The sequence below is a fragment of the Salmo salar genome, chromosome 10 (genome assembly GCF_965601325.2).
Source record: "Salmo salar chromosome 10, fSalSal1, whole genome shotgun sequence".
In the NCBI taxonomy this organism is placed as follows: domain Eukaryota; kingdom Metazoa; phylum Chordata; class Actinopteri; order Salmoniformes; family Salmonidae; genus Salmo; species Salmo salar.
Window position 1 is genome coordinate 80,166,924 of NC_138300.1, and position 26,975 is coordinate 80,193,898.

General features: G+C 41.7%; 1 protein-coding gene across 6 annotated transcripts in view; it reads right to left on the bottom strand.

Moving 5' to 3' along the window:
* Nucleotides 1–26,975, bottom strand: part of ptprz1a (protein tyrosine phosphatase receptor type Z1a) — a 75,625-nt gene that overhangs the window by 20,703 nt on the left and 27,947 nt on the right. For all 6 annotated transcript variants that reach the window (XM_014124576.3, XM_014124575.3, XM_014124574.3 and 3 more), the window contains 9 exons: nucleotides 19,549–19,620; nucleotides 12,206–12,385; nucleotides 11,575–11,726; nucleotides 10,159–10,254; nucleotides 8,205–8,271; nucleotides 6,555–6,712; nucleotides 2,636–2,786; nucleotides 632–816; nucleotides 227–353 (listed from right to left, as the gene is read on the bottom strand). In XM_014124576.3, the coding sequence (XP_013980051.1) occupies nucleotides 227–353; nucleotides 632–816; nucleotides 2,636–2,786; nucleotides 6,555–6,712; nucleotides 8,205–8,271; nucleotides 10,159–10,254; nucleotides 11,575–11,726; nucleotides 12,206–12,385; nucleotides 19,549–19,620 (1,188 nt within the window). The remainder of the gene's footprint in view (nucleotides 1–226; nucleotides 354–631; nucleotides 817–2,635; nucleotides 2,787–6,554; nucleotides 6,713–8,204; nucleotides 8,272–10,158; nucleotides 10,255–11,574; nucleotides 11,727–12,205; nucleotides 12,386–19,548; nucleotides 19,621–26,975) is intronic.

Here is a 26,975-nt window from a genome sequence, read left to right on the forward strand (position 1 = left end):
AAACTGACTGACTAGACTACACTAGCGGTAAGTGTGACTTTGCTGTTAAGACCTACCATTAAAGCGATACAGTAAAGAGAACTGGTTTGCAAATGATCAACCATCTATGTTTGGGCTCTACTCTCTATGTCAGCAGAACGCTATGGCAGAGTATAACCCCCCCCCCCCCCCCCCCCACCCTATGTACGGTCTGTGTAGACGTATTGACGGTCACGGTCGCTCTTACCGGGGTCGTCGATCGGCATGTCGACGGTCAGCTGCTCGCTCACGCGGCCGTACAGACCGTTGGTGCAGACCGCCATGACCTGAACCACGTAGCTGGTGTTGGCCATCAGGTCCTGCAATATGGCCCCCTGGGGAACGACAGGTGAGAGGGGAGTACAGGGGGTTTAGGGTGGTGGAAATGTGGAGGGTTATACCTTTGTAGGATCTGTTCTTGCTTTCAATCATACTATGGTTCTTTAGTTTCTTTGTTTGTTTCTTCATCCATTCCCTCCTTCATTTTCTCATTCACACAAACCTTCCAAAATGTGATTGACCTCAGTTGGTGATCTGCGTGTGTTAGTTTGCTGAGCTCCAGCTCACAATAATTAGTTCCGTGACCAACCCCCGCTACAAAAATGTCCCTCACCACATCCTGGTCTCCGTCGGTCAGGTACTCGAAGGCCGGAGGGTCCTCTCCCTGGGCCAGCTTGTAGGTAACTGAGTACTTCTCTATCCCGGCGTCGTACACCGCCCGTGGCCGCTCCCACATGACCAGCAGGCTGGTCAGGTTATGGGGGTCTGCCTGCACGTTCTCCGGCTCTGAACTGCAGACTGACAGAGAGAGAGAGGCAGAAGAGACAGAGAGAGAGCGAGAGAGAGAAATAAATAAATCCAAATGATTTTAGATTCATAAGAATTCCACGTAAAATAATCACTTGAGGTGGTACAAAGAAATGCTGTGTAGAATAAATGTCAAACTTCATTCCGGGCACCAAAACAAAAATATTTGCATGGGGGAATAATGGTCACCACAACTGGTTGTTTCTCCCGTTAAGAGAGGTAAACCCGTGCCTCATGCCTGTGTCAAAGGTCACCATCAAAGATTAGTGCTGCGGCACTAATGCAGCTCACAGACACACTGAGACTCTGGGATTAACACAGATTAGAGGGGGGAGAAAGAGATTTAAATCAATCAAAATGAGACCTGAGACAATGGCCAGGGACAACAACTAAACCGTTGACACATTTCCTACACGATCTACGCTAAAGCCTGCACTTCAGTTTTCTTAGTTAAGGATCCTCTTTTCCCAGAAAGGTCATAAGGGCGCCACAAGAGTAGACCATGGAAATCATTTGTGGTGAGGGGGTGAATGCATTAATTTCATGTTTTTAATGATGCTGAGGGATTTAAGAAAGATACTCACATTTGTACTAACCCCTTTTCAACACAAGAGGGCAGAGAGGAGCAAAGAAACAGCAGTATTTTTCTCCAGTTCTTTTCTTTATTTTCTTAATTTTGACGTGCATCTCACACCTATTCATGTACATTATATATCATATTCAATGCACTGTATCCATTTTCCGAAGACGTTTGGAAAGTGCTCTGTGAAAGGGAGGGGGCAGCCACAGTAACCTAGCAACACCTAGCGACCACCAGGTCTAAAGAGGGGAGAAAGAGGGGAGAGAACTTTAAGCTGAGAGACTAATATCATTGCTGGCATGTAGGGAAAGAGAGAGAGAGAGAGAGAGAGAGAGAGCGAGAGAGAGAGAGAGAGAGAGAGAGAGAGAGATGAGAGAGCGAGAGGGGCTAGTGTATTAGCCTGGTGCCTAAGCATCCACAGCAATTAAATTATCCCTTCAAGGATATAGAGAGTCCGGGTATAATTAAGAGAGGCACATACACACACACACAGATGCTGACACACATGCTGTCTTATATTGAATGCCTCCCAGCATGCCACATGCTAGTTAAAGTCCTGATTAATGCTGATGTCTAACCAGAAAACACACATCAAACTGCCATCACGGCTTTAATAGGGTCAGGAACCAGTCATAGTATGATACATCAAATGAGCTCTGTGAGACAGCCACAGTGTACCGTGTATATGTGTGTGTGTATATGTGTGTGTATGTGTGCACGCATGCGTGCGTTAATGTGCGTTTGTGCCACAGATTACCTTTGCCCATAACAAGCTGCAGGTTCTTAGTTGGGTTACCAGTGCTTGCCTCATATGTATCAAAATCCACCTATGACATTTTAATAGGCCACCAAAAGTGTCAGAAATATATTTAGGATGTTTGATATTGGTATGTTGCTCAGAATTAAACATTCTATGCTCTGCTGCAATGACAATGTAGGCGTAATACATATTAATGCTCTATTTGTCTGTGAGTTACTTGACAGCAGACTTTATTCCAGCCCAGCATCAACAAACCTGAATCTATTCATCACCTAATCATCAAGACCATGATTAGTTGAATCAGGTGTTAGTGCCAAGAACCAGGAGTGAATACGACAGATGTTTGGATGGATTATTGGAGACAGACAGACAGGTACATGCTGGGAGTGAGGACCTCCTCTGACAGACAGACAGACAGACAGACAGACAGACAGACAGACAGACAGACAGACAGACAGACAGGTACATACTGGGAGTGAGGACCTCCTCTGTGCCAGTGTAGGAGGAGAAGGCCTGGCCCATGAACTGCTGCTGCTGCTCCCTGTAGTTGTTCTGCAGGTAGTCCATCAGCATCACGTAGCCCGCCTGCTGCATGGTCATCACCTCACAGAACATCTCCAGCTACAACACAATGAACAGTTATAACCTCTTATGACCCTTCATAGCATAACCTCAAAATAATGTCACAGAGGAAGTCTGCTGCATGGTCATCACCTCACAGAACATCTCCAGCTACAAACATACAACCAACACATTCATCACAATGCCTCTGTGACTTATAGGAAGATTTTAACCCATTTAGCCCCAACATTTATTCACGGTGTAGCCATCATTGTAAAGCCCTAGTTATTTTTTGTTGCTTTGACAAAGTCATTTCTTAAGATTTTTCATTTATTTTATGTGATCAGTGATTCATTTACGTCTTGCCGTTAGTTTAAGGTCGACCCTGTACGTGAACTGAACTCTCCTTTAAATATGGTGAAACTATTCCTTTTTAAATATTTCATTCAAAATAAATATTGAACAGCTAAAATTTAAATTCTAGTGTAAAAGCAGGTGAGCTGGATCTACTCTTTTTGGCCATTTTCTGGTGTTTTGTGGGGGGAAACTGAGCGGGTCGAAAACAACACGTCAACCCTGTTGCCCATACATGTTGCCCATACATGTTGCCCATACATGTTGCCCATACATGTTGCCCAAACAATGTCATTTCTTTTGTGAAACTCGCATTCAATTGCCACTCCCTGTTTCACACAACAAGATTCCATTCCCCGTCACAAGGAGATGTATGGCTGATTTCATTTGAAATCGTCAACCCTCTTTACAGTCAACCTTGTTACTTTACTTGGCACTTAGTACGCACTTACTATAGTCTTTTTTTCAATGTAAACTCTTGAGATGGGAAAACGTTTTTTTTTTTAAATGAAGTTGAATATGTGCTCTTTATGACAGAATGTTAGAACGAGGTGAAATCTTCTCATAAGGCACTGAATTGATGGCACCACCCACATACTAGCTAATTACTATTATCGTGATACATTCTCACAGACCTTCAAAACTATGGGTCATACAGTATTCACACGTCACACAACCTAACACACAGGCTCTCGAAAATAACTTTCTGTAAATAAGAACATTGCAAATACGAATTTGTTCTTAATTGACTGGTAAAATAAGGTAAGTAACACACATGCTAGACACATGCATGGATGCATGTCCTATACACCTCTTCTACAGTTGATTGTGTAACACTGCACAGAACACTGGTCCTCTGACTCACACAGCATTCCAACCAGAGTGGCTGTGAGTGTGACCGGGGGCCAGAACCGTGACTCAGGCAACCTCTGCAACAGCCATTGGTATGTACAAATGTAATGATAGGTGTGGTGTTGTAATGACAGGTGTGGCGCTCTTATGGCACAACTTTTGAAAAATACTTTTGCATATGCACATGCATGCTTATTAGTTCATGTTATCAAAACAACTAATATGTGGATAACGTTGCTTGAATATATAGGCTACTGTATGCACGACTGGCGATATGGTAATTCCATCACATAAGAGCTAGTGTACGCCTCGAGGGAGTGTTTGAAAAGCTACCAAGCTACACAATAGAGGAACAATTCTCCCAAAATGGCCTTTCAAAGTGTTTTGAAACTTGAGACGTGACATTACCATACCATACAGAACCGAAAACAGGCAGACTGAAAGCCAGTTTAAATGGAAAGAGGGTGTGTGTCAGACAACAGGATGTCAACAGCTGAAGACTTAAAAGGAGTGTGAGTGCGTGTATGTCTTCCCTGTTACCCTCAGGGTATTTGTGATTGACAGGTATATAACAACTGTCATTAAAACCAATAAATAAAGGCGCACAGAGGCCTTTACTCTGCTTAAACTGAAACGCATGGTGCTGACACACACACACACTCAGAGAGCCACGATCAATTATGAATGCAGACATAAATCAAAAGCAAAGGTCTGGCACAAAGTCAGACACAAAAACAAAAAGATGCAGGCGCCGGCATAATGAAACAGTTTAGAAGTGACTTGTGAAAACAACCTTGTGCAATGCCTTTTAACTATACAAATGAAGGAGTGTATGTTAAGGTCCCACCCAACCCATACACACTCTAAAATACATCTGTCAACTCCCACTCTCCCTCTTCCTGTTGCTCACACTCTCGTCTTCTGTACTGACAAAAACAATATTTCCACACAATCTCTGATTTTATAAATGCACACAGGAACACAGGTGTACAGTTGAACTCGGAAGTTTACATACACCTTAGCCAAATACATTTAAACTCAGTTTTTCACAATTCCTGACATTTAATCCTAGTAAAAATTCCCTGTTTTAGGTCAGTTAGGATCACCACTTTATTTTAAGAATGTGAAATGTCAGAATAATAGTAGAGAGAATGATTTATTTCAGCTTTTATTTCTTTCATCACATTCCCAGTGGGTCAGAAGTTTACATACACTCAATTAGTATTTGGTAGCATTGCCTTTAAATTGTTTAACTTGGGTCAAACGTTTCGGGTAGCCTAACACAAGCTTCCCACAATAACTTAGGTGAATTTTGGCCCATTCCTCCAGAAAGATCTGGTGTAACTGAGTCATGTTTGTAGGCCTCATAACTCGCACACGCTTTTTCAGTTCTGCCCACAAATTTTCTATAGGATTGAGGTCAGGGCTTTGTGATGGCCACTTCAATACCTTGACTCTGTTGTCCTTAAGCTATTTTGCCACAACTTTGGAAGCATGCTTGGGGTCATTGTCCATTTGGAAGACCCATTTGCGACCAAGCTTTAACTTCCTGACTGATGTCTTGAGATGTTGGTTCAATATGTCCACATAATTTTCCTCCCTCATGATGCCATCTATTTTGTGAAGTACACCAGTCTCTCCTGCAGCAAAGCAACATGATGCTGCCACTCCCATGCTTCACTGTAGGGATGGTGTTCTTCGGCTTGCAAGCCTGCCCCTTTTCCCCCCCAAACATAACGATGGTTATTATGGCCAAACAGTTCTATTTTTGTTACATCAGACCAGAGGACATTTCTCCAAAAAGTACGATCTTGTCCCCATGTGCAGTTGCAAACCGTAGTCTGGCTTTTTTATGGCAGTTTTGGAGCAGTGGCTTCTTCCTTGCTGAGTGGCCTTTCAGGTTATGTCGATATAGGACTCGTCTTACTGTGGATATAGATACTTTTGTACTCCAGCATCTTCACAAGGTCCTTTGCTCTGGTTCTGGGATTGATTTGCACTTTTCGCACCAAAGTACGTTCATCTCTAGGAGACAGAACACGCTTCCTTCCTGAGCGGTATGACGGCTGCGTCATGGTGTTTATACTTGCATACTGTTGTTTGTACAGATGAACGTGGTACTTTCAGGGGTTTGGAAATTGCTCCCAAGGATGAACCAGACTTGTGGAGGTCTACAATTTTTTCTGAGGTCTTGGCTGATTTCTTTAGATTTCACCATGATGTCAAGCAAAGAGGCACTGAGTTTAAAGGTAGGCCTTGAAATACAGCCACAGGTACACTCAAATTATGTCAATTAGCCTATCAGAAGCTTCTAAAGCCATGACATATTTCATACATTTTCCAAACTGTTTAAAGGCACAGTCAACTTAGTGGATGTAAACTCCTGACCCACTAGAATTGTAATGCAGTGAATTATAAGTGAAATAATCTGTCTGTAAACAATTGTTGGAAACATTACTTGTGTCATGCACAAAGTATATGTCCTAACCGACTTGCCAAAACTATAGTTTGTTAACAAGAAATTTGTGGAGTGGTTAAAAAACAAGTTTTAATGACTCCAATCTAAGTGTATGTAAACTTCCGACTTCAACTGTACATGGACACACACACACACAGACCCACCTGCGTGTCGGAGATGGCCACAGTGTTCTTGAAAACGATCCACTCCACGGTCTCAGTGCAGGGTGGGGTGGTGAGGGAGCCGTTGTAGATGAAGTACTTCTCTGTGGAGTTGGGCAGGAGGCCCCGGAGAGAGAAGGGACCCACCCTCCCACTCTTACCTAGACAGGGGGAAAGTGTAGGGAACGCAGACAGAGAAGCAAAAGTGAAATAGAGGAACAGATCAAAAGGAAGAGAGAATGACAGATGATAGAGGATAACCGGTAGAGTATAACCAATAAAGGATAACCAATACAGGAAACACGATAGAGTATGAATGATAGAGTATGAACGATATAGGATAACCAATAGAGATTAACCAATAGAGGATAGAGGATAAACGATAGAGGATAAACGATAGAGAATGAACGATAGAGGAGATACAATAGAGGATAAACGATAGAAGATAGAGGATGAACGATAGAGGATAAACGATAGAGGATAAAGGATAAACAATAGAGGATGAACGATAGAGGATAAACGATAGAGGATAAACAATAGAGGATGAACGATAGATTATGAACGATAGAGTATAAACAACAGAGGAGAAATGATAGAGAATAAACGATAGAAGATAAACGGTAGAGGATAAATGGTAGAGGATAAATGATATATGAACAATAGAGGATAAACAATAGAGGGTAAACAATAGAGAATGAACAATAGAGGATAAACGATAGAAGATAAACGATAGACGATAAACAATATAGGATAAACAATAGAGGGTAAACGATAGAGAATGAACAATAGAGGATAAACAATAGAGGATAGAGGGTAAACGATAGAGAATGAACGATAGAGTATAAACAATAGAGGATAGAGGGTAAACGATAGAGAATGAACGACAGTGGATAAACGATAAAGGATAGAGGGTAAACGATAGAGAATGAACGATAGCGTATGAACGATAGAGAACAGAGAATAAACCATAGAGGATAAACGATAGAGGATAAACAATCGAAGATGAACGATAGATGATCAAGGACAAACGATAGAGGATAAACAACAGAGGAGAAATGATAGAGGATAAATGATAGAGGATAAACGATCGAAAATAAACAATATAGGATAAACAATAGAGGATAAACAAGAGGATAAACGATAGAATATGAACGATAGAGTATGAACGATAGAGTATGAATGATAGATGATAGAGGATAAACAATAGAGGATAAGTTATAGAGGATGAACGATAGAGTATGAACGATAGAGTATGAACGATAGAGTATGAACGATAGAGGGTAAACAACAGAGGATGAACGACAGAAGATGAATATAAAGAAAACAGTGTGTGTGTGTTTATGTGCCTGTGTGTTACATTATGGCACAGTGAGGTAGTGGGTGTATGATTGTGGGGGATAGTGGCCCTTGAATTTACATGAAATGAGTTGATGCACTCTGTAATTGCTACCTGCATTGAAAACCTCAACCTCCATTAGCATTAACTATCTACTGTACAACATACATTTACTGAAACTTAGGAACAGTGCTGTGCAGTAATACATCGATAATGAAATGCAAGGGAGATAATTATGGTTGTGCTTACAGCAGGTGAGTAAAAAAAAGTTGATTGGTTGAGGTTCGAGTTATTAGGGTTAAGTCAGGTTGACATACCGAATCGGCTGACACTGTTGATTCCATCAATAATGGCTATGTAGTTGTCATTGTCTTCGATGCTCGTCTGTAAAGAGGGAAAGGCAGTGGGTTAGTCAGGCATCTCAAAAGTCTACAGTAGCTTCCTCTACTCATCTCCTCCCCCTTAACTTTTTGTGTCCCTACATTTCTTGGGCTGCTTTAAAGAGACAATCTGCAGTTGCTACATCCATTTTGGGACATACATGTATTTATTTTATACTTTATTTCACCAGGTAGGCCAGTTGAGAACAAGTTCTCATTTACAACTGTGACCCGGCCAAGATAAAGCAAAGCGGTGCGACAAAAACAACAACACAGAGTTACACATAAACAAACGTACTGTCAATAACACAATAGAAAAATAAATGAATAATGATGTAGCCATTGATTCTTGAAGAATATAACTTAGAAATGCCTCATGATCTCAGTTCAACTGTCGTACTCAATCAGAACCCAAAACATAACCTTGCTTTACTACATTGTTTGTAAACAAAGTAAATTTAAATAGACACTATGTAGCCTCAAAATAATTGCTAAAACTATAATATTGTTATAATGGATGGTCAGTCCTTGTATACATAGCTCTGTCAATGAATTTGATAGTGCTTACATTTCTCCAGCCCCATCCCTCAGCTTTTTACTGAAACAGGGGCATGGAGTTCACTTTGTTATTGTTTCAACTGCTGAATGCCCCTTTAAAGCTGTGACCCGCTTAGCTGAAGCTAACACTGATGCTAAGCTAAAGCCAACACTGATGCTAAGCTAAAGCCAACACTGATGTTAAGCTAATAGCTAGAGACGTGATATTCCACAGCTGACCGTCTATGTACTGTAGCATGTCTAATCTCTGCTCAGTCTGATGCTGTAGTTGGTAATCCGTTCCACTATTCTGTCCCCTTTGATTTCCCAGGTGGGCAGCGGAGTGTAGCCTAAGATGTGTGGGCTAATCTCCTCAACAAACACACACACGCTCACACACGGTATTGACCTGCTGGTATTCTACACTGTCAGTTACTGCCAGGCTGTTTATTCAGTAGAGGTACTGTTCAGACTAGTTATGTAGATACAGTAAGTCATCCCTCATCGACTATGAAAAGCATTGCTGGTATGGACGCAAAATTATCCATCAAACACTCTTGACACAGGTCACAAACACATGCGCGCACGCACACACACATCTGCACAAAATCGAATCCATCAGCACACTCCGCTTCCTGTCAATGTCAACAGATGACATACCTGTCAAGGACACCCACTCCCCCCAATCTACAGAACCTACTAGGTACTATGGCCATAGTAGGTCAAAACATACAGACCAATGGTAGAAAAAGTACCCATTGTCATACTTGAGTAAAAGTAAAGATACCTTAATAGAAAGTGAAAGTCACCCAATAAAATACTACTTGAGTAAGTCTAAAATGATTTGGTTTTAAATATACTTAAGTATCAAAAGTAAACATACTTGCTAAAATATACTTAGAAAGTAAAAGTATAAATCATTTCAAATGTCTTATATTAAGCAAACCAGACGGCACCATTGTCTTGTTTTTATTTTATTTACGGATAGCCAGGGGCACACTCCAACACTCAGACATAATTTACAAACTAAGCATTTGTGTTTAGTGAATCCACCAGAACAGAGGCAGTAGGGATGTTCTCTTGATAAGTGTGTGAATTGGACCACTTTCCTGTTCTGTTAAGCATTCAAAATGTAACGAGTAGTTTTGGGTGTCAGGGAAAATGTATGGAGTAAAAAGTACATTATTTTATTCAGGAATGTAGTGAAGTAAAAGTAAAAGTTGTCGAAAATATAAGTAGTAAAGTATAGATACCCCTAAAAACGGCTTAAGTAGTACTTATTAGTATGTTTACTTAAGTACTTTACACCAATGATACAGACACACTCAGAAAATGACCACACACTCACGCCCACCTCAAACAGCACAGAAAGAGCTGTGATCCTGCCCCCGTCCTTGATGGCGTAGTCTAAGGACTCAAAGTGATGCTCTTCATAACAGTAGATCTGCATCTGGAACAGACAGATACAAGGTACAGGAGATGGTTGATATCCCTTGTACTGTCCTTGAGAGTAGGGCTGAGTGCTATATCCTATTTTGAGGTATACTGGTATGGATCCACATACTGGTTTGGGATTTTAACAATACTGTCTATAGCGATATTTTGATACAATGCTAAACTAATTGGACTACTTCACAGTCAGTTTTGTCCTAGTTTGGTTGAGTATAAAACCATCAGAATGGAGAAAGCCCATTAAAACCACTTAGAATTCCTACGGTCATCTACAACGCATAAAACATATTTAGAACTTTTCAGAAACTTAACCGTTTCATCGTGTGTGTTCCAAATATCTCTAACGGTCTCCCCAATGTCCGTTTTTTTATGCGAGTGATGTCAGAATGCACTCACTGTTCAAAAATGTGATTGTTACGCAACAGGACAGTTAACCCGCACTGCCCTCAAACCAAGACATGCTGCCTGCTAATTATCTATAGGCTATGTTTCAACTTGTCAATTTCAGATTAGTTTGTATTTTCTAATAACAGTTTGAATTGAGGTGTATACTGCCTCCTCATTAATTCTTACAGAAGTAGTCCATTTCACTGTTGCGGACGTTTGAGGCTTTATTGAGCCGGAAAATCTCTCTTCGAAGAGAGCCCAAGCACTTATTCGGTTTGAGTGTACATCGCAGGGACCACTGTAGAACGATCACACCCGTGTGTTGGTAAGTGTCAAAGGGATTAATACTGTCAAATAGAGCCAAACAGTCAAAAATTAGAAAGCCCTACTTGTGTCACGTCCTGACCAGTATAGGGGTTATTTGTTATTGTAGTTTGGTCAGGACGTGGCAGGGGGTGTTTGTTTTATGTGGTTCAGGGTGTGTTTTGTGTATGTGTTTAGGTAGAGTGGTGATTTGATTTATTAGTCTGGGGTTTGTTAGTCATTGTTCTATGTTAGTATATTTCTATGTTCTATGTTTAGTTAATTGGGGTTGGACCTTCAATTGGAGGCAGCTGGTTATTGTTGCCTCTGATTGAGGGTCCTATAATTAGGAGTTTGTTTTTCATGGGATTTTGTGGAAGATTGTTCTTGTTTAGCTGTTTGCCTGACAAGACTGTCAAGTTTGTTTTGTTTTGTATACGTTTATGTGTTTTCCTTCTTCACCAAATAAAAAAGAAGATGAGTGTACATTTTCCCGCTGCGTCTTGGTCTCTACCCTACGACACCCGTGACAACTTGGGAGGTTACAATGAGGTCATACTCTGTCATATGGAGGTTATAACAAGGTTATACTCTGTCATAGTTATAATGGGCGAATGTCAGGTCTTACCTCCAGGGGATACTTCACCCCGTTGAGGCTGTGTTCGGAGCCCTCTGAGGAGGCGTTGCAGCGTCCCCAGTGGAAGGTGATTCTTCCCACCTTAAACCTGCCCCTCAGCCCCCCTCCACTCACATAGAAGTCCCCCTCTGGGTTCACCGCCACTGGAGAGAACACACAGAGGGTGTTAGCTGACCGCATTAAACAACACACACATACACTCACACACACTATATTGATGTGGCCTGAAGCTTGCCAAGTGAAAACACAAAAAGTCACGTACACACACACACACACATCCATCGGCTTTAAAAGTGCCATAAGTATACACTACAACAATGCCCAATCTTTCAGTATCTAACAATATATAATAATTTCCACATCATCATATTGTATTGCATTCCTCCTTCCACTCTTCTTCTTCTCCACCTCCTCCTTCTGCTATGACACCGTAGTTTTAAAACCCAGACCACAAGGCTCTGAGACAGTTTCTACCCACAGGCAGTGGATACTGAATAGGTGACTGAATGGCTGGTTGCAGATAGGACTGTTTTACTGTATTACTTTGGCTTTACAGTTTCATTGCTGGCTGCTGTAATGCTGTTTTTATGGTGATGACTTATGGGGATGTGAGAGCGCATACCTGTCTTGCCGTCGTTCTTGATGGTGGTCCCATCAGACATTGCTTCCTCCCAGCCCTCGAACTTCAGCTTTTGGAACTGAACTTTGACCTGTGTCAGCTCCTCCTCGATGTTGATGGGCGACTGTCTGGCATTGTTACATGATGGGTACTTCTTGGCCCAGTTGTTTTGGTTGAGAGTCCCTGCCAAAAGAGAGTTGAAATGTGTTTAATGTATGGTAGAGATAGATAGCTAACATATTGGTGGTGCGTCAGCTACATTCCTTTGCCCCAAAATTGTACATGCCATTTTCCATTTCAAAACATAACTCAGTTGTTTTCCCTTTTCCCGGAAGTGTACTCTGGTTTCTTCCTCTCTAATTAGTGGCCAACTGATTGCAGGTGTGCTCCTGCGGGGAGCTAACGAGCTAATCACCTTCAGGTGTGTCTGCTTTGACAGGATATCACTGGGGTGTAACATGCAGAACTGTGGAATTTCTCAAGCCATTCCTGGGGGATCCCCAGGGTGTGATAAATATTCTTTTTTTTTATCCCAGCACTAATACCTAGGGATGCACGATATATCAGTGAACATATCGGAATCGGCCGATATTAGCTAAAAATGCCAACATCGGTATCGGCCGATGTCTAGTTTAACGCCGATGTTAAAAAACGATTTCAAAGCTACCGTGCATACCTATATAACGTAGGAACATGACATAATGACGCCCACAATGTCTACTGTGTGGATCAAGCAGTCAACAAGTCGAGCAGTCATTTGAAAGAGTAAGAACATTTCAGCGAGACAACTCAAAGGTGAAATCCATTAAAGTCAAGATAATGGAATTCATTGCCCTTGACAATCAACCGTTCTCTGTTGTGGGTGATGTTGGCTTTCGCCGACTGGTCGAGCAATGGTACACACTACCAAGTGCGCTATTTTTCAGATGTTGCCCTACCGGAGTTACACAGTAATTTGGGGTATCAACCTCCACTCTTCCAGGGAACAAGAGCAGGAGGTCAGCATATCTTCGGCCCAGATGTTTGTCCGCCGCTGTCGACGTACCTGGAGAAGAGCTTGGGCGGCAATTCTCAAGACCAACTCCAGGTATTGTCGACAAGCGGACCGTCGTCGGACCCCAGCTCCCCACTATCGCATTGGGCAGAGGGTATGGCTTTCCACTCGGGACCTGCCCCTTCGGGTGGAGTCCCGCAAACTGTCCCCCAGTTTCATTGGTCCTTTTCCCATCTCTGGAGTCCATAGTTCCACTGCTGTCCTTCTTGTGTTACCCCGTACCCTCCGTATTCACCCTACCTTCCATGTGTCTCACAGTCCTTTGTCTTCTGTTTCTAGGCCCATCCCTCCCCCCGGGTCATCGATGGCCAGCCAGTGTATATGGTGAGACGCCTCCTGAGGGTTCGACCAGGGGGCAGGGGTTTCCAGTACCTGGTTGACTGGGAGGGTTATGGCACGGAGGAGAGGTGCTGGGTCCCTGCTAAAGACATCCTGGACCCGGCCCTCATCGCCGATTTTCACCACCGGCACCCCGGTCAGCCAGTTATGCATCCGGGGGGGGGGGGTATACTGTCACACCCTGATTGGTTTCACCTGGCCTTGTGATTGTCTGCAGGTGTCGATAGTTTTCCCCAGTGTATTTATCCCTGTGTTTCCTGTCTCTCTGTGCCAGTTCGTCTTGTATGTCCAAGTCAACCAGCGTGTTTTTCCCGTGCTCCTGCCTTTTCTATTCTCTTTTTGCTAGTCCTCCCAGTTTTGACCCTTGCCTGTTTCTGGACTCTGTACCCGCCTGCCTGACCATTCTGCCTGCCTTGACCTCGAGCCTGCCTACCACTCTGTACCTCCTGGACTCTGAACTGTTTTTTTTTACCTTTTGCCTGTCCACGACCATTCTCTTGCCTTCCCCTATTTGGATCAATAAACATCTAAGACTCCAACCATCTGCCTCCTGTGTCTGCATCTGGGTCTCGCCTTGTGCCCTGATAGCGTCCATGTGTGTGTGTTAACTATTTAACTGTACTAGAATGGCAGTTAAAAGGCAGCAAAAATTTAAAATATCGGTTATCGGTATCGTTATTGTATTTTTTTTACAAGGAAAATATCGGTATCGGCCAAAAATGTAATATTGGTGCATAATGCCTGATTCAAGTAATCATGGGTTGGGTGATATGATGAGTAGTTCAATCAAGTCCAATCTACATGAAGTGCTTATGGCAAAGGGTGGATATGGGGCTGTGCATGGAGCTGATGTGCCTATTCCACACGATAGAACAATTTAATGTCATGCTTTCATTCCAACATTTCCTCCTGCTCATTCATTGCTGTACATTTTTCAGTTTAACTGGAGTCAACTAAGGGGCTGGCAGTATCATTTTCAGTGTATTGGTCGCATGGGAGGCCTAAATTGCCTTCCTGAGTTTTGTTTCAATGCTTCTCCTGTAACCGAACTCATCCTATCAAACCTGGTTGCCAGTCTGTTTCTGTTTTAGCCAACACCTGTCTCACATTACATAGACAACAACAAAAGCTGGCTAAAACATCAGTGACAGTGAGTATGGGTAGTGTTTATTTCACTTGCCTTGAAGTTTCCAGCAGATAGATTTGAGATGCATTGCTTAGGCTATATACTGTGAGCATGTAAATACACACACACACATACTACTACTACTATTACTCGTTACAATTTCTAACTGAATTTTAGTCCTGGGGCCCACATACTGTAGAGACCCATCTGAGCCAGAAGACAATGAGGCTGAATGAGGTCATTCTGAGTTCTGGGTCAGCTCATTAGCATGTCAATGGCTCCACACACACAGCAGAGGGGATATGATGCAACAGTATATTCTTCATCATCTATCTGTTGTGGGCAATTGTAACTGCTGGTGTGCTTACCCTGTGATAATCGTATAAAAAAAGCATTTATGAAAAGCCAAATTTAAAAATCTTAGTTATCAAATTTTTTCTCAATGGTTCTGATGGTTTTTGCGGGTTAGGCTACCGTTGAACGAACATGAAAATGGACAAAATCCCTTTGAATGATTTATCAAGCTAGAATTTCATTTTGATGACATACTTTTTTGACGCTTTGATCAACATTTTTCAGTCATTTCAATTTGTTGATATGAAAATTTCGTTACAACCGTATTTATTATATACAGGTAAATGCCAAAATAAAGGAAACCCTTGAGTAAATGAGGGATACAACGTATACATTTTACATTTTAGTCATTTAGCAGACGCTCTTATCCAGAGCGACTTACAGTAGTGAATGCATACATTTCATACATTTTTTCTTTCTGTGCTGGCCCCCCGTGGGAATCGAACCCACAACCCTGGCGTTGCAAACACCATGCTCTACCAACAGGTGCTTCCACACAGGTGTGGTACTGGTTCCTGAGTTAATTAAGCAATTAACATCACATCATGCTTAGGGCCATGTATAAAAATGCCCAGTTGCCTATTATTTTGGCTACTATGGCTAGAAGAGATGAATCAGTGAATTTGAAGGAGAGGTCTCAAAGCAGCATTTTTCATGGAAGAATGGTGTCGAATCTTCCAATAGAGTTTCAGACACTTGTAAAAATCTATGACAAGGCAAATTGAGGCTGTTCTGGTGGCTCTTGATGGCCCACCGCTCTATTAAGAACTTTTATGTTGGTGTTTCCTTTATTTTGGTAGTTACCTGTATGTGTGTGTGTAATAATATTTCACATAATAATATTGTTATGTGTGTGTTTTTGGGCGCGTGCAAAAAAAAAGCTGGTGCATTGGAAGAATCCAAAGTGAAAACATGTTTTTAGAATTTTTTGCAAATGTACTGAAAATTAAATACAGAAATAGCTAATTTACATAAGTATTCACACCCCTTGCTATGACACTCCAAATTGAGCTCAGATGCATTAGGATAAATGCTTGGTATAGATACCATTCTTCCCTTTCTAAGAGAGGTAATAGACCATTCATTTAGCGGTGATAATGATGGTACTGTATTGTACAGTGTTTGGATCCACATAAAGGTATGTCAGAGGAGCCTGTCTATTATGGTGTTAGGATAAGAAAGATCAGGGTTGAAGGGATGCGTCGCTCAAAAGGCACGCACAGCAAAAGAGAATCCCTTCCACACACACAACCGCAAGAGCGTACACGCACATGCAGATTATCAAATGGAAGCACACACACACACCTGCATTATGATAGCACATACACACAATGCAGATTATCCAATAAAATCACAAACACACACACACACACACACACACACACACACACACACACACACACACACACACACACACACACACACACACACACACACACACACACACACACACACACACACACACACACACACACAAACCTGCATTATCACAAACAAGCTCACACAACCACAAAGCACCATTCCAAGCCCTTTGGCTGGGAGGGCCCACCATGCAGAATGGTTGTTTAACTCTCATGAGCTTCTATATTGTGCCTGAACAAAAACAATTGGACCCAATACAAGAGCACATCACAAGGATTCAAAATACAACACAATGCTGTGACTAAATAGTCATTGCAATATGAATAAGCAACAAGCAATATAGTGTGTGTGTGTGTGTGTGTGTGTGTGTGTGTGTGTGTGTGTGTGTGTGTGTGTGTGTGTCTGTGTGTCTGTGTGTGTGTATGGGGGATGAACAAGTTTATCTGAACGTTGAACTCTATCAACTGCTTTTCTATTTCTAATATATCTTCAAGCCTCCAACATAAACTTTCTGAAGCACAGGGTAAGTATAGCGTCCATAGGGCCATTGGACCAGGGCTGTTTTTCTGTTTATGCTAGTTATACAATAGGCCTATAGATGGGGGAGGTTATTGAGGACAGGGAAGTTGGGGAGGGACAGGGGCATGTTAGGGTGGCATTGGCAGTCGGAATACAGGTTGTCCCCCCGCCTGGCTGCCTGTGCCCACATGTCTGTGCCCTCACCCAATAATGTCCCCATTGTTGTGCCAGTCTCCCCATGTGTCACCCAGATTCAGTTTGTTGTGACGCCGACAGAGGCGAAAGGGGAGGTATGGGAAGGTGGTGTGGTAAAGAGATAGAGAGGGAGCAAAGGGAAGACGGAGAGAGAGCGTTGGGAAAGGGGTAGGGGTAGACTAGACAGTGAGAAGAAGAGGGGGAGTGAGAGAGAGAGAGAGAGAGGTGAGAGGGAAGAGAGGAGAACACAAAGACAGCAAGGGGTGGAGAGAGGGGTGCAAGGGGGGAAAGAGAAAATATTTTTTCTTGTCATGTCTAGTGAAAGCAAAGATTGGCAGAGAGATATGGGGGGGGGGTGATATTTGTGTGCTACTGCCTGAGGGTCATAGTAAATATGCATGGTACATTTCCATGCCAAATGATGCATCTATTTTGTAGAATATGCTGTATTATTGACTGTTTGGCAACTGTATAACATATAAACATGCTAATAATACAAACTGTATCAAAGTCAATGTTGAATTGAAGAGAAATACATACATTTTTACTACACATCATACATTCTATGCTGTATTGGCTAGTCATAACCCATGTCATGTCTCATCCAACACAGATCAGACAAGCTAGGCTAAACAGCCGCTCCAAACCAGGAGCTGAATGTGCCCTACTTTCAAATATGGGTCCCAGAGCCTAACACAGGGAATTCTCTCACCACCAGGGAATTCTCCATGGCTGAAAAAAGAAATAAAGGAATAGACCCTGAGAAGAGAGTCCCTAGGTGTGTGTGTGTGTGTGTGTGTGTGTGTGTGTGTGTGTGTGTGTGTGTGTGTGTGTGTGTGTGTGTGTGTGTGTGTGTGTGTGTGTGTGTGTGTGTGTATGCATTTGTATGTAACCCTCTGTCAAATGAGGCTACGCCAATACACTGTAACTCTTGCACTGTTTAACAGCTTGTGTTACAATATTGTGTGTATTTGGATGTTGTCAACATTAGTTGAAAAGAGATTGCGGGCCATATTCTGAACTAGAACTTCAGTGTAAATAAGTCTTCCTTTCTCATCTCCCCATCTGATAACCTAAGCATAGGCCAATTCTTAACTGAAAACATTTCAGTTGAAACTTGTCTACTCTTTTCCCCAACCAGTGGTTATGGAGTAAAGGGGAGAGAGAAGGCCATGCCATTTACCATTGGAACGAGGCTCCAAATGACCCCCAATGATAACCAATCCATTTCCTTGTTGATCTCTCTCCACACGCATTGCCAAACGTCAGGCGAATTCATGAAGATCAAATGAATTTCTAAGGGGATACGTATTCAAATGCAAATCTCAGAATGAGACCATGGGGGGAAATTGGAATGGGTTCAGATGATCTTCAAGAGAAGGGGGGAGAATGCGTGAATGTTTTCTCAAATTATATTTTCAAATAGGACATTAATTCCCAGGTCTCTTTGGCGTCCCCGTTTCAGAAGATATTCATGAAACCAAGCTATTCATTATGACCTGCATTGTAAACAGAATTATTGCCGAAGAGTATATTCTGCAAATGGCCTACTCTTTAGATCTCTGCCACACATGCACACACACACCTTTGTTCTTCCTCTCAAAAAATGGCTGATATAGAGATGCCAGGAGTGGCCATTCCTTAGAAAATCCCAGTCTACTCCAAGGTACAAGCTTCGTGAGGAGAACAAGCTTCGTGACTAGGCTACTCCATTTTTCTCTAACCAGTCAGAACAGTCTAGTCTAAGGCAAGACCAGTCTAGTCTAATAGGTTTATTGGAAACCATAACAGCTCTGTTAAAGGATGAGTCAAACAGATAAAGACAAAGTTAATCCTTTCTGATATTTTACACATGCACAGACTAGACAATCTCTGTGGTTATCTGTTATTACATTACGCACACACACATTACGCGTGGATACATGGTACGCAAGTCACAAGCAACTTTTAGTCTATGACTGCAAGTCTGACATTGTCTGTCACTACCAGCTCAAAATACTAGCGTTTCCCAGTCATCTCTTTGAAGCACACTACTTATCGATCACATACTCACTGTGTGCCCGCGCACCTGCACACCCGCGGGTGCACGCATTCACACACACCAACACACACACACACACACACACCTCATAAGAGGAGCTTTGAGGACACATTGTGGCAGTCCAGCAGACATCAAAGTCTTATCTCCACCAGAGTGCCACTCCACTCCTGACCACCTGTGGATTCATGGCTAGTGAGGAACCCATTCAGTTTACATGTTAGCACTTCAGCTGGTCTTTGGTATTACAATGCTTCAAAATCACTTAGCTTCAATATATCAATAATTTATCCAAATGTATCCTACTGAGATAGACGTAGAACATTTAACCAAAGTCGTCTGGTCCCCTACACACTTACCCGCATAGGACCAGTCGATGTCTTCTGAGAATTTGCGCTGGGCCCGGTATCCGTATCCTTGCACCAGCTCAGCTGCAACAGAAAGAAAATAGCTCACAAAAACAGCTCTGTTTACGTCCAAATATGTAATTTGATTAAATCAGCCTGGATTATTCTTATCATGGCACCAGAATTATTATACGTTCACACAGCCTCTAAATCCTATTGAGTTGGTCTGTTTTTATTTGAGAACTGAAAGACATCCATGTCACTTTAAAAGATCAACTCACGATACCCTCATTCCAAAAGATCATGGCAAAAAACAAATAATAATGTGTTATTACACATAACAATATTGCTTGTAGGCCATTATGTGCAGTGCAACATTGAGGACCACTCATTTAGAGTTATATATGAGAAAATATCAGCAAAAGAGGGAGGTCTGAGATTGTACAATAAAAACAATCTGTTATCTTTTCCGTCTGAAGAAATTTGCTCAATTTTGAGAATAATGAGTAAGATTTACAGTGCCATCAGAAGGTATTCACACCCCTTGACTTATTCCATAACATGTTGTGTTACAAGGTAGGATTAACATTGATTTAATTGTAATTTGTTGTCAAAGATCTACACAAAAAACTAAAATCTCAAATTGGAAGATAAATTCTAACATTTGTAAAAATATCATGAAAAATAAAACACTAATACATATTTTTTTTATTCTTCAAGCTCTGTCAAATTCATTGTTGATCCTTGCTAGACAGACTTTATTAAGTCTTGCCATAGATTTTCAAGCCGATTTAAGTAAAAACTGTAACTAGGCCACTCAGGAACATTCAATGTCGTTTTGGTATATTTGGCCTTGTGTTTTAGGTTATTGTCCTGCTGAAAGGTGAATTTGTCTCCATGTCTGTTGGAAAGCAGACTGAACCAGATCTTCCTCTAGGATTTTTCAGTTCTTTATCCTATAAAAACTCTCTAGTTCTTGCCGATGACAAGCATACCCATAACAAGATGCAGACATCACCAGGCTTGAAAATATGAAGAGTGGTACTCAGTGATGTGTTGTGTTGGATTTGCCCCAAACATAACACTTTGTATTCAGGACATAAAGTTAATTTCTTAATTTTTTGCTGTTTTATTTGAGTGCCTTATTGCAAACAGCATGCATGTTTTGCAATATTTGTATTCGGTACAGGCTTCCTTCTTATCACTCTGTCATTTAGGTTAATATTGTGGAGTATCCACAATATTAAACTCTGTAATTTTAACGCGGGTCGTACAAAGGGGACCAAGGCGCGGCGTGTGAAGTGCTCATATTTAACTTTAATGAAACACTATAACAAAATAACAAAAAACGACCGTCAACAGTTCTGTCAGGTGAACATACACTAAACAGGAAACAACTACCCACAAACAACAGGAAAAAAAACACCCCTACTAAATATGACCTCCAATTAGAGGCAACGAGGAACAGCTGCCTCCAATTGAAGGTCAACCCAATAAACCCCAACCTAGATATAGACAAACTAGAAATCCAACATTGAAATAGACAACATAGAACAAACACAAAAACACCCCCTGTCACGCCCTGACCACTCTACCATAGAAAATAACAACTTATTTTGGTCAGGACGTGACAGTAACTGTTTTAAAGTCACCGTTGGCCTCATGGTGAAATCCCTAAGCAGTTTCCTTCCTCTCCGGCAAATGAGTTAGAAAGGACGCCTGTATCTTTGTAGTAACTGGCTGTATTGATACACCATCAAAAGTGTAATTAATAACTTCACCATGTTCAAAGGGATATTCAATGTTTGCTTTTTTTACCCATCTACTAATAGGTGCCCTTCTTTGCGAGGCATTGCAAAACCTCCCTGGTCTTTGTGGTTGAATCTGTGTTTAAAATGTACTGCTCGACTCAGGGACCTTACAGATAATTGTATGTGTGGGGTATAGAGATGAGGTAGTAATTTAAAATCATGTTAACCTTTTCACGTGTGAGGTCCAAATATCAGTAACAGTTGGCCCCAATGTCAGTTTTATTATGCGCGTGATGTCAGAATGCACTCACTGTTCCAAAATGTGATTGTTACCCAACAGCACAGTTAACCTGCGCTGCCCTTAAACCAAGGCACGCTGCCTGCTAATTATCTATAGAAAATGCTTCAACTTGTCAATTTCAAATTATTTTCGAACAAGTTTTATTTTCTAACAACAGTTTGAATTGAGGTGTGTTCCGTCTCCTAATTAAATCACATAGAAGTTGCCCATTTCACTGTTGCGGACAATTTATGTTTGAGGATTACTGAGCCGGACAAACTCTCTCTTGGACAAACTTCTCTCTTCAACGAGAGCCCAAGCACTTCCCCAATGTTTCGCCAGATCAAATATGAAGACATTGTGCATTTCTAGTCAGAACAGGCCTTCCCCTTGACACATTTTCTGTCTGGTGCCCGCATTGCCTTCATTGTTGTTTTCCTTACAAATAATAACTTTGGACATGTGTGCGTTCCTATCAAAGTAAGTGCCTTATTTTATGTATATCGTGTTGTCGTTTCTACTGTAGCATATGTATGTATGTACAGTGGGGAGAACAAGTATTTGATACACTGCCGATTTTGCAGGTTTTCCTACTTACAAAGCATGTAGAGGTCTGTAATTTATATCATAGGTACACTTCAACTGTGAGAGACGGAATCTAAAACAAAAATCCAGAAAATCACATTGTATGATTTTTAAGTAATTAATTTGCATTTTATTGCATGACATAAGTATTTGATCACCTACCAACCAGTAAGAATTCCGGCTCTCACAGACCTGTTAGTTTTTCTTTAAGAAGCCCTCCTGTTCTCCACTCATTACCTGTATTAACCTGTTAGGGCTAGGGGGCAGTATTGACACGGCCGGATAAAAAACGTACCCGATTTAATCTGGTTACTACTCCTGCCCAGTAACTAGAATATGCATATAATCATTGGCTTTGGATAGAAAACACCCTAAAGTTTCTAAAACTGTTTGAATGGTGTCTGTGAGTATAACAGAACTCAAATGGCAGGCCAAAACCTGAGAAGATTCCATGCAGGAAGTGGACTGTCTGACAAGTTGTGTTTCATCTGGACTCTATTTATTGAAGACTGAGGATCTTTGCTCTAACGTGACACTTCCTACGGCTCCCATAGGCTCTCAGAGCCCGGGAAAAAGCTGAACGATATCGAGGCAGCCTCTGGCTGAAACACATTATCGCTTTTGGCAAGTGGCCGATCAGAGTACTATGGGCTTAGGCGCGTGCCCGAGTCGACCGAATGCTTTATTTTCTTTCGTCTGTTTACCTAAACGCAGATTCCCGGTCAGAATATTATCGCTTTTTTATGAGAAAAATGGCATAAAAATTGATTTTAAACAGCGGTTGACATGCTTCGAAGTACGGTAATGGAATATTTAGAATTTTTTTGTCACGAATTGCGCCATGCTCGTCACCCTTATTTACCCTTTCGGATAGTGTCTTGAACGCACGAACAAAACGCCGCTGTTTGGATATAACTATGGATTATTTTGAACCAAACCAACATTTGTTATTGAAGTAGAAGTCCTGGGAGTGCATTCTGACGAAGAACACCAAAGGTAATAACATTTTTCTTATAGTAAAGCTGACTTTGGTGAGTGCTAAACTTGCTGGGTGTCTAAATAGCTAGCCCTGTGATGCCGGGCTATCTACTGAGAATATTGCAAAATGTGCTTTCACCAAAAAGCTATTTTAAAATCGGACATATCGAGTGCATAGAGGAGTTCTGTATCTATAATTCTTAAAATAATTGTTATGCTTTTTGTGAACGTTTATCGTGAGTAATTTAGTAAATTCACCGGCAGTGTTCGGTGGGAATGCTAGTCACATGCTAGTCACGTGCTAATGTAAAAAGCTGGTTTTTGATATAAATATGAACTTGATTGAACAAAACATGCATGTATTGTATAACATAATGTCCTAGGGTTGTCATCTGATGAAGATCATCAAAGGTTAGTGCTGCATTTAGCTGTGGTTTGGGTTTATGTGACATTATATGCTAGCTTGAAAAATGGGTGTCGGATTATTTCTGGCTGGGTACTCTGCTGACATAATCTAATGTTTTGCGATTTGGTGCCACCTACCCTAGAGAGGTTAACTGCACCTGTTTGAACTCGTTACCTGTATAAAAGACACCTGTCCACACACTCAATCAAACAGACTCCAACCTCTCCACAATTCAAGACCAAAGAGCTGTGTAAGGACATCAGGGATAGAATTGTAGACCTGCACAAGGCTGGGATGGGCTACAGGACAATAGGTAAGCAGCTTGATGAGAAGGCAACAACTGTTGGCGCAATTATTAGAAAATAGAAGAAGTTCAAGATGATGGTCAATCACCCTCGGTCTGGGGCTCCATGCAAGATCTCACCTTGTGGGGCATCAATGATCATGAGGAAGGTGAGGGATCAGCCCAGAACTACACGGCAGGACCTGGTCAATGACCTGAAGAGAGCTGGGACCACAGTCTCAAAGAAAACCATTAGTAACACACTACGCCGTCATGGATTAAAATCCTGCAGCGACGCAAGGTCCCCCTGCTCAAGCCAGCGCATGTCCAGGCCCGTCTGAAGTTTGCCAATGACCATCTGGATGATGCAGAGGAGGAATGGGAGATGGTCATGTGGTCTGATGAGACAAAAATAGAGCTTTTTAGTCTAAACTCCACTCGCCGTGTTTGGAGGAAGAAGAAGGATGAGTACAACCCCAAGAACACCATCCCAACCGTGAAGCAAGGAGGTGGAAACATCATTCTTTGGGGATGCTTTTCTGCAAAGGGGACAGGACGACTGCACCGTATTGAGGGGAGGATGGATGGGGCCATGTATCGCGAGATCTTGGCCAACAACCTCCTTCCCTCAGTAAGAGCATCGAAGATGGGTCGTGGCTGGGTCTTCCAGCATGACAACGACCCGAAACACACAGCCAGGGCAACTAAGGAGTGGCTCCATAAGAATCATCTCAAGGTCCTGCAATGGCCTAGCCAGTCTCCAGACCTGAACCCAATAGAAAATCTTTGGAGGGAGCTGAATGTCCGTATTGCCCAGCGACAGCCCCGAAACCTGAAGGATCTGGAGAAGGTCTGTACGGAGGAGTGGGCCTAAATCCCTGATGCAGTGTGTGCAAACCTTGTCAAGAACTACAGGAAACGTATGATCTCTGTAATTGCAAACAAAGATTTCTGTACCAAATATTAAGTTCTGCTTTTCTGATGTATCAAATACTTATGTCATGCAATAAAATGCAAATTAATTACTTAAAAATCATACAATGTGATTTTCTGGATTTTTTTCCGTCTCTCACAGTTGAAGTGTACCTATGATAAAAATTACAGACCTCTACATGCTTTGTAAGTAGGAAAACCTGCAAAATCGGCAGTGTATCAAATACTTGTTCTCCCCACTGTATGTATGCATGGAGCATAATGTATTTTACTGTTTTATTCACATGTTTTCAAGTACTGCTGACAAATAATGCATTCTGATTCCTGCATAGATTTTAATGGACACATAGGATGTGTGTAAAATACTTTTTTGAAGGTTGTACTGATTATGATGAGCTAATGCTAAGCTATTTTCCAGCTATATGTGGCACCATGTTTGCACAATGCATTCTGGTTGTCACGTAAGCGTCTGTCAGACCAAAGATGATCGTTCACTCAACTGACTTATGGTGCATTCAAGACAACTGGGAACTCAAAAAATATGAGGTCAAATCATGATGTCAGTGATCTTCAGGTCCGAAGTTCGGATCTCTAGAAGAGGCCCGAGGTCTCTAGGTGAAATTCCGAGTTGGATGACCGTTCAAAACAATTTTCCCCAGTCGGAGCTCGTTTTTTTCCAAGTTCAAAGTTGTCTTGAACGCACTGAAGTCGGACGTCAGAGATTTCCGAGTTTCCAGTTGTTTTCAACGTGGAATCAGATTGTAATTATGGTAGTTCAGGGTTGCCAGCTCAGACCCCATTTCCAGGAGTTTTATTTTTATTTAGCGTATAAACTTCTTCTGTTTGCCCACCATTTATTGATAAATCCCCCATCATAGTAATATTTCCTGCATCTTATCCCCCCATGATACCTTCCCTGATATCTACCCCCCATGAACTTATACACTGTAACAAGTACATTGAAGATTTGTAAAATGCTCAAAAGTGGCCAAACTAAGTTCATATGTTTCAGGCAATGAGCGCAGCCATCTTTGACTTTGTTTACGTGCATCTTATAGTGAATGGCATTCAGGAATTAGGGAGTTTTCACTTAAACATAAACCATCATAAAGAATTTAGCTGCTGTTAGCTTACCTGACACGCATCTCTTTTCTAAACAATAAAAGGTGAAATTGAGGAATAAAGTTGTGAAGACCTTTATTTCCCAGCAGTACAAAACATTGTTTAGATGCTTTTCAAACAACAATGCTGTTTAGACACGTTTGTTGCATTATACATTCTGTTGCTACTGTTCCAATCACATATTTGTGATGGAACGCTGCAAGTACCAGTCAACAATGACCACAATATGTGAGCGTACGCATCAAAGGGTTCAACACTATTATTGCACATAGAGTGAGTCTATGCAAATTATTATGTGACTTGTTAAGCAAATTTTTACTCCTGAACTGATTTATGCCTGCCATAACAAAGGGGTTGAACACTTATTGACTCATGACATTTCAGCTTTTCATTTTTTATTAATTTATAAAAATTTATAAAAACAGAATTACACTTTGGCATTATGGGGTATTGTGTATAGGCCAGCGACACAACATCTCCATTTAATCCATTTTAAATTCAGGCTGTAACCCAACAAAATGTGGAAAAAGACAAGGGGTGTGTCTACATAACTGTTGGCACTGTAAGTCTGCAGCACACAGACCATTAACATAATGCACTCTGGGGGTTGTCTGTGGAATATATCCATGCGTGTTTGTTTACTTGTCTCTAGAAACCCACCCATACATGCACGCACGCACGAAAACACACACACACACCCACACCTCACCAGCAGACATAATTATCCTTGCATTTCACTGTACCAGTGCTGCAGAATGATAAGGAGGTGATAGTTTATTATTACAATGCCCTATGAGTCCTGTCTGGAAAATGAATTGGAGCCAGATCCCTCAGGGCTACACTGCCAGGCAATTATGGAAGAGTTACTGTCAGAACCAACATGCCTCATTATCATAGCTTGCACAAAGCACCTGCTCACTAAAGCATAGGGAAACAAACCGATTACACCAAACGTTCTTGAAATGATGCTGAAACCAAGTGATGTCCAAGAATGGGAGACGAGGATGTGCTACATTTCTGCAACATTAATAATGCCAACTGTTTTCAAAAAACGTGGACATGAGGGACCCTCGCAGAGCGACTGAAGTAGCACCAAACGTT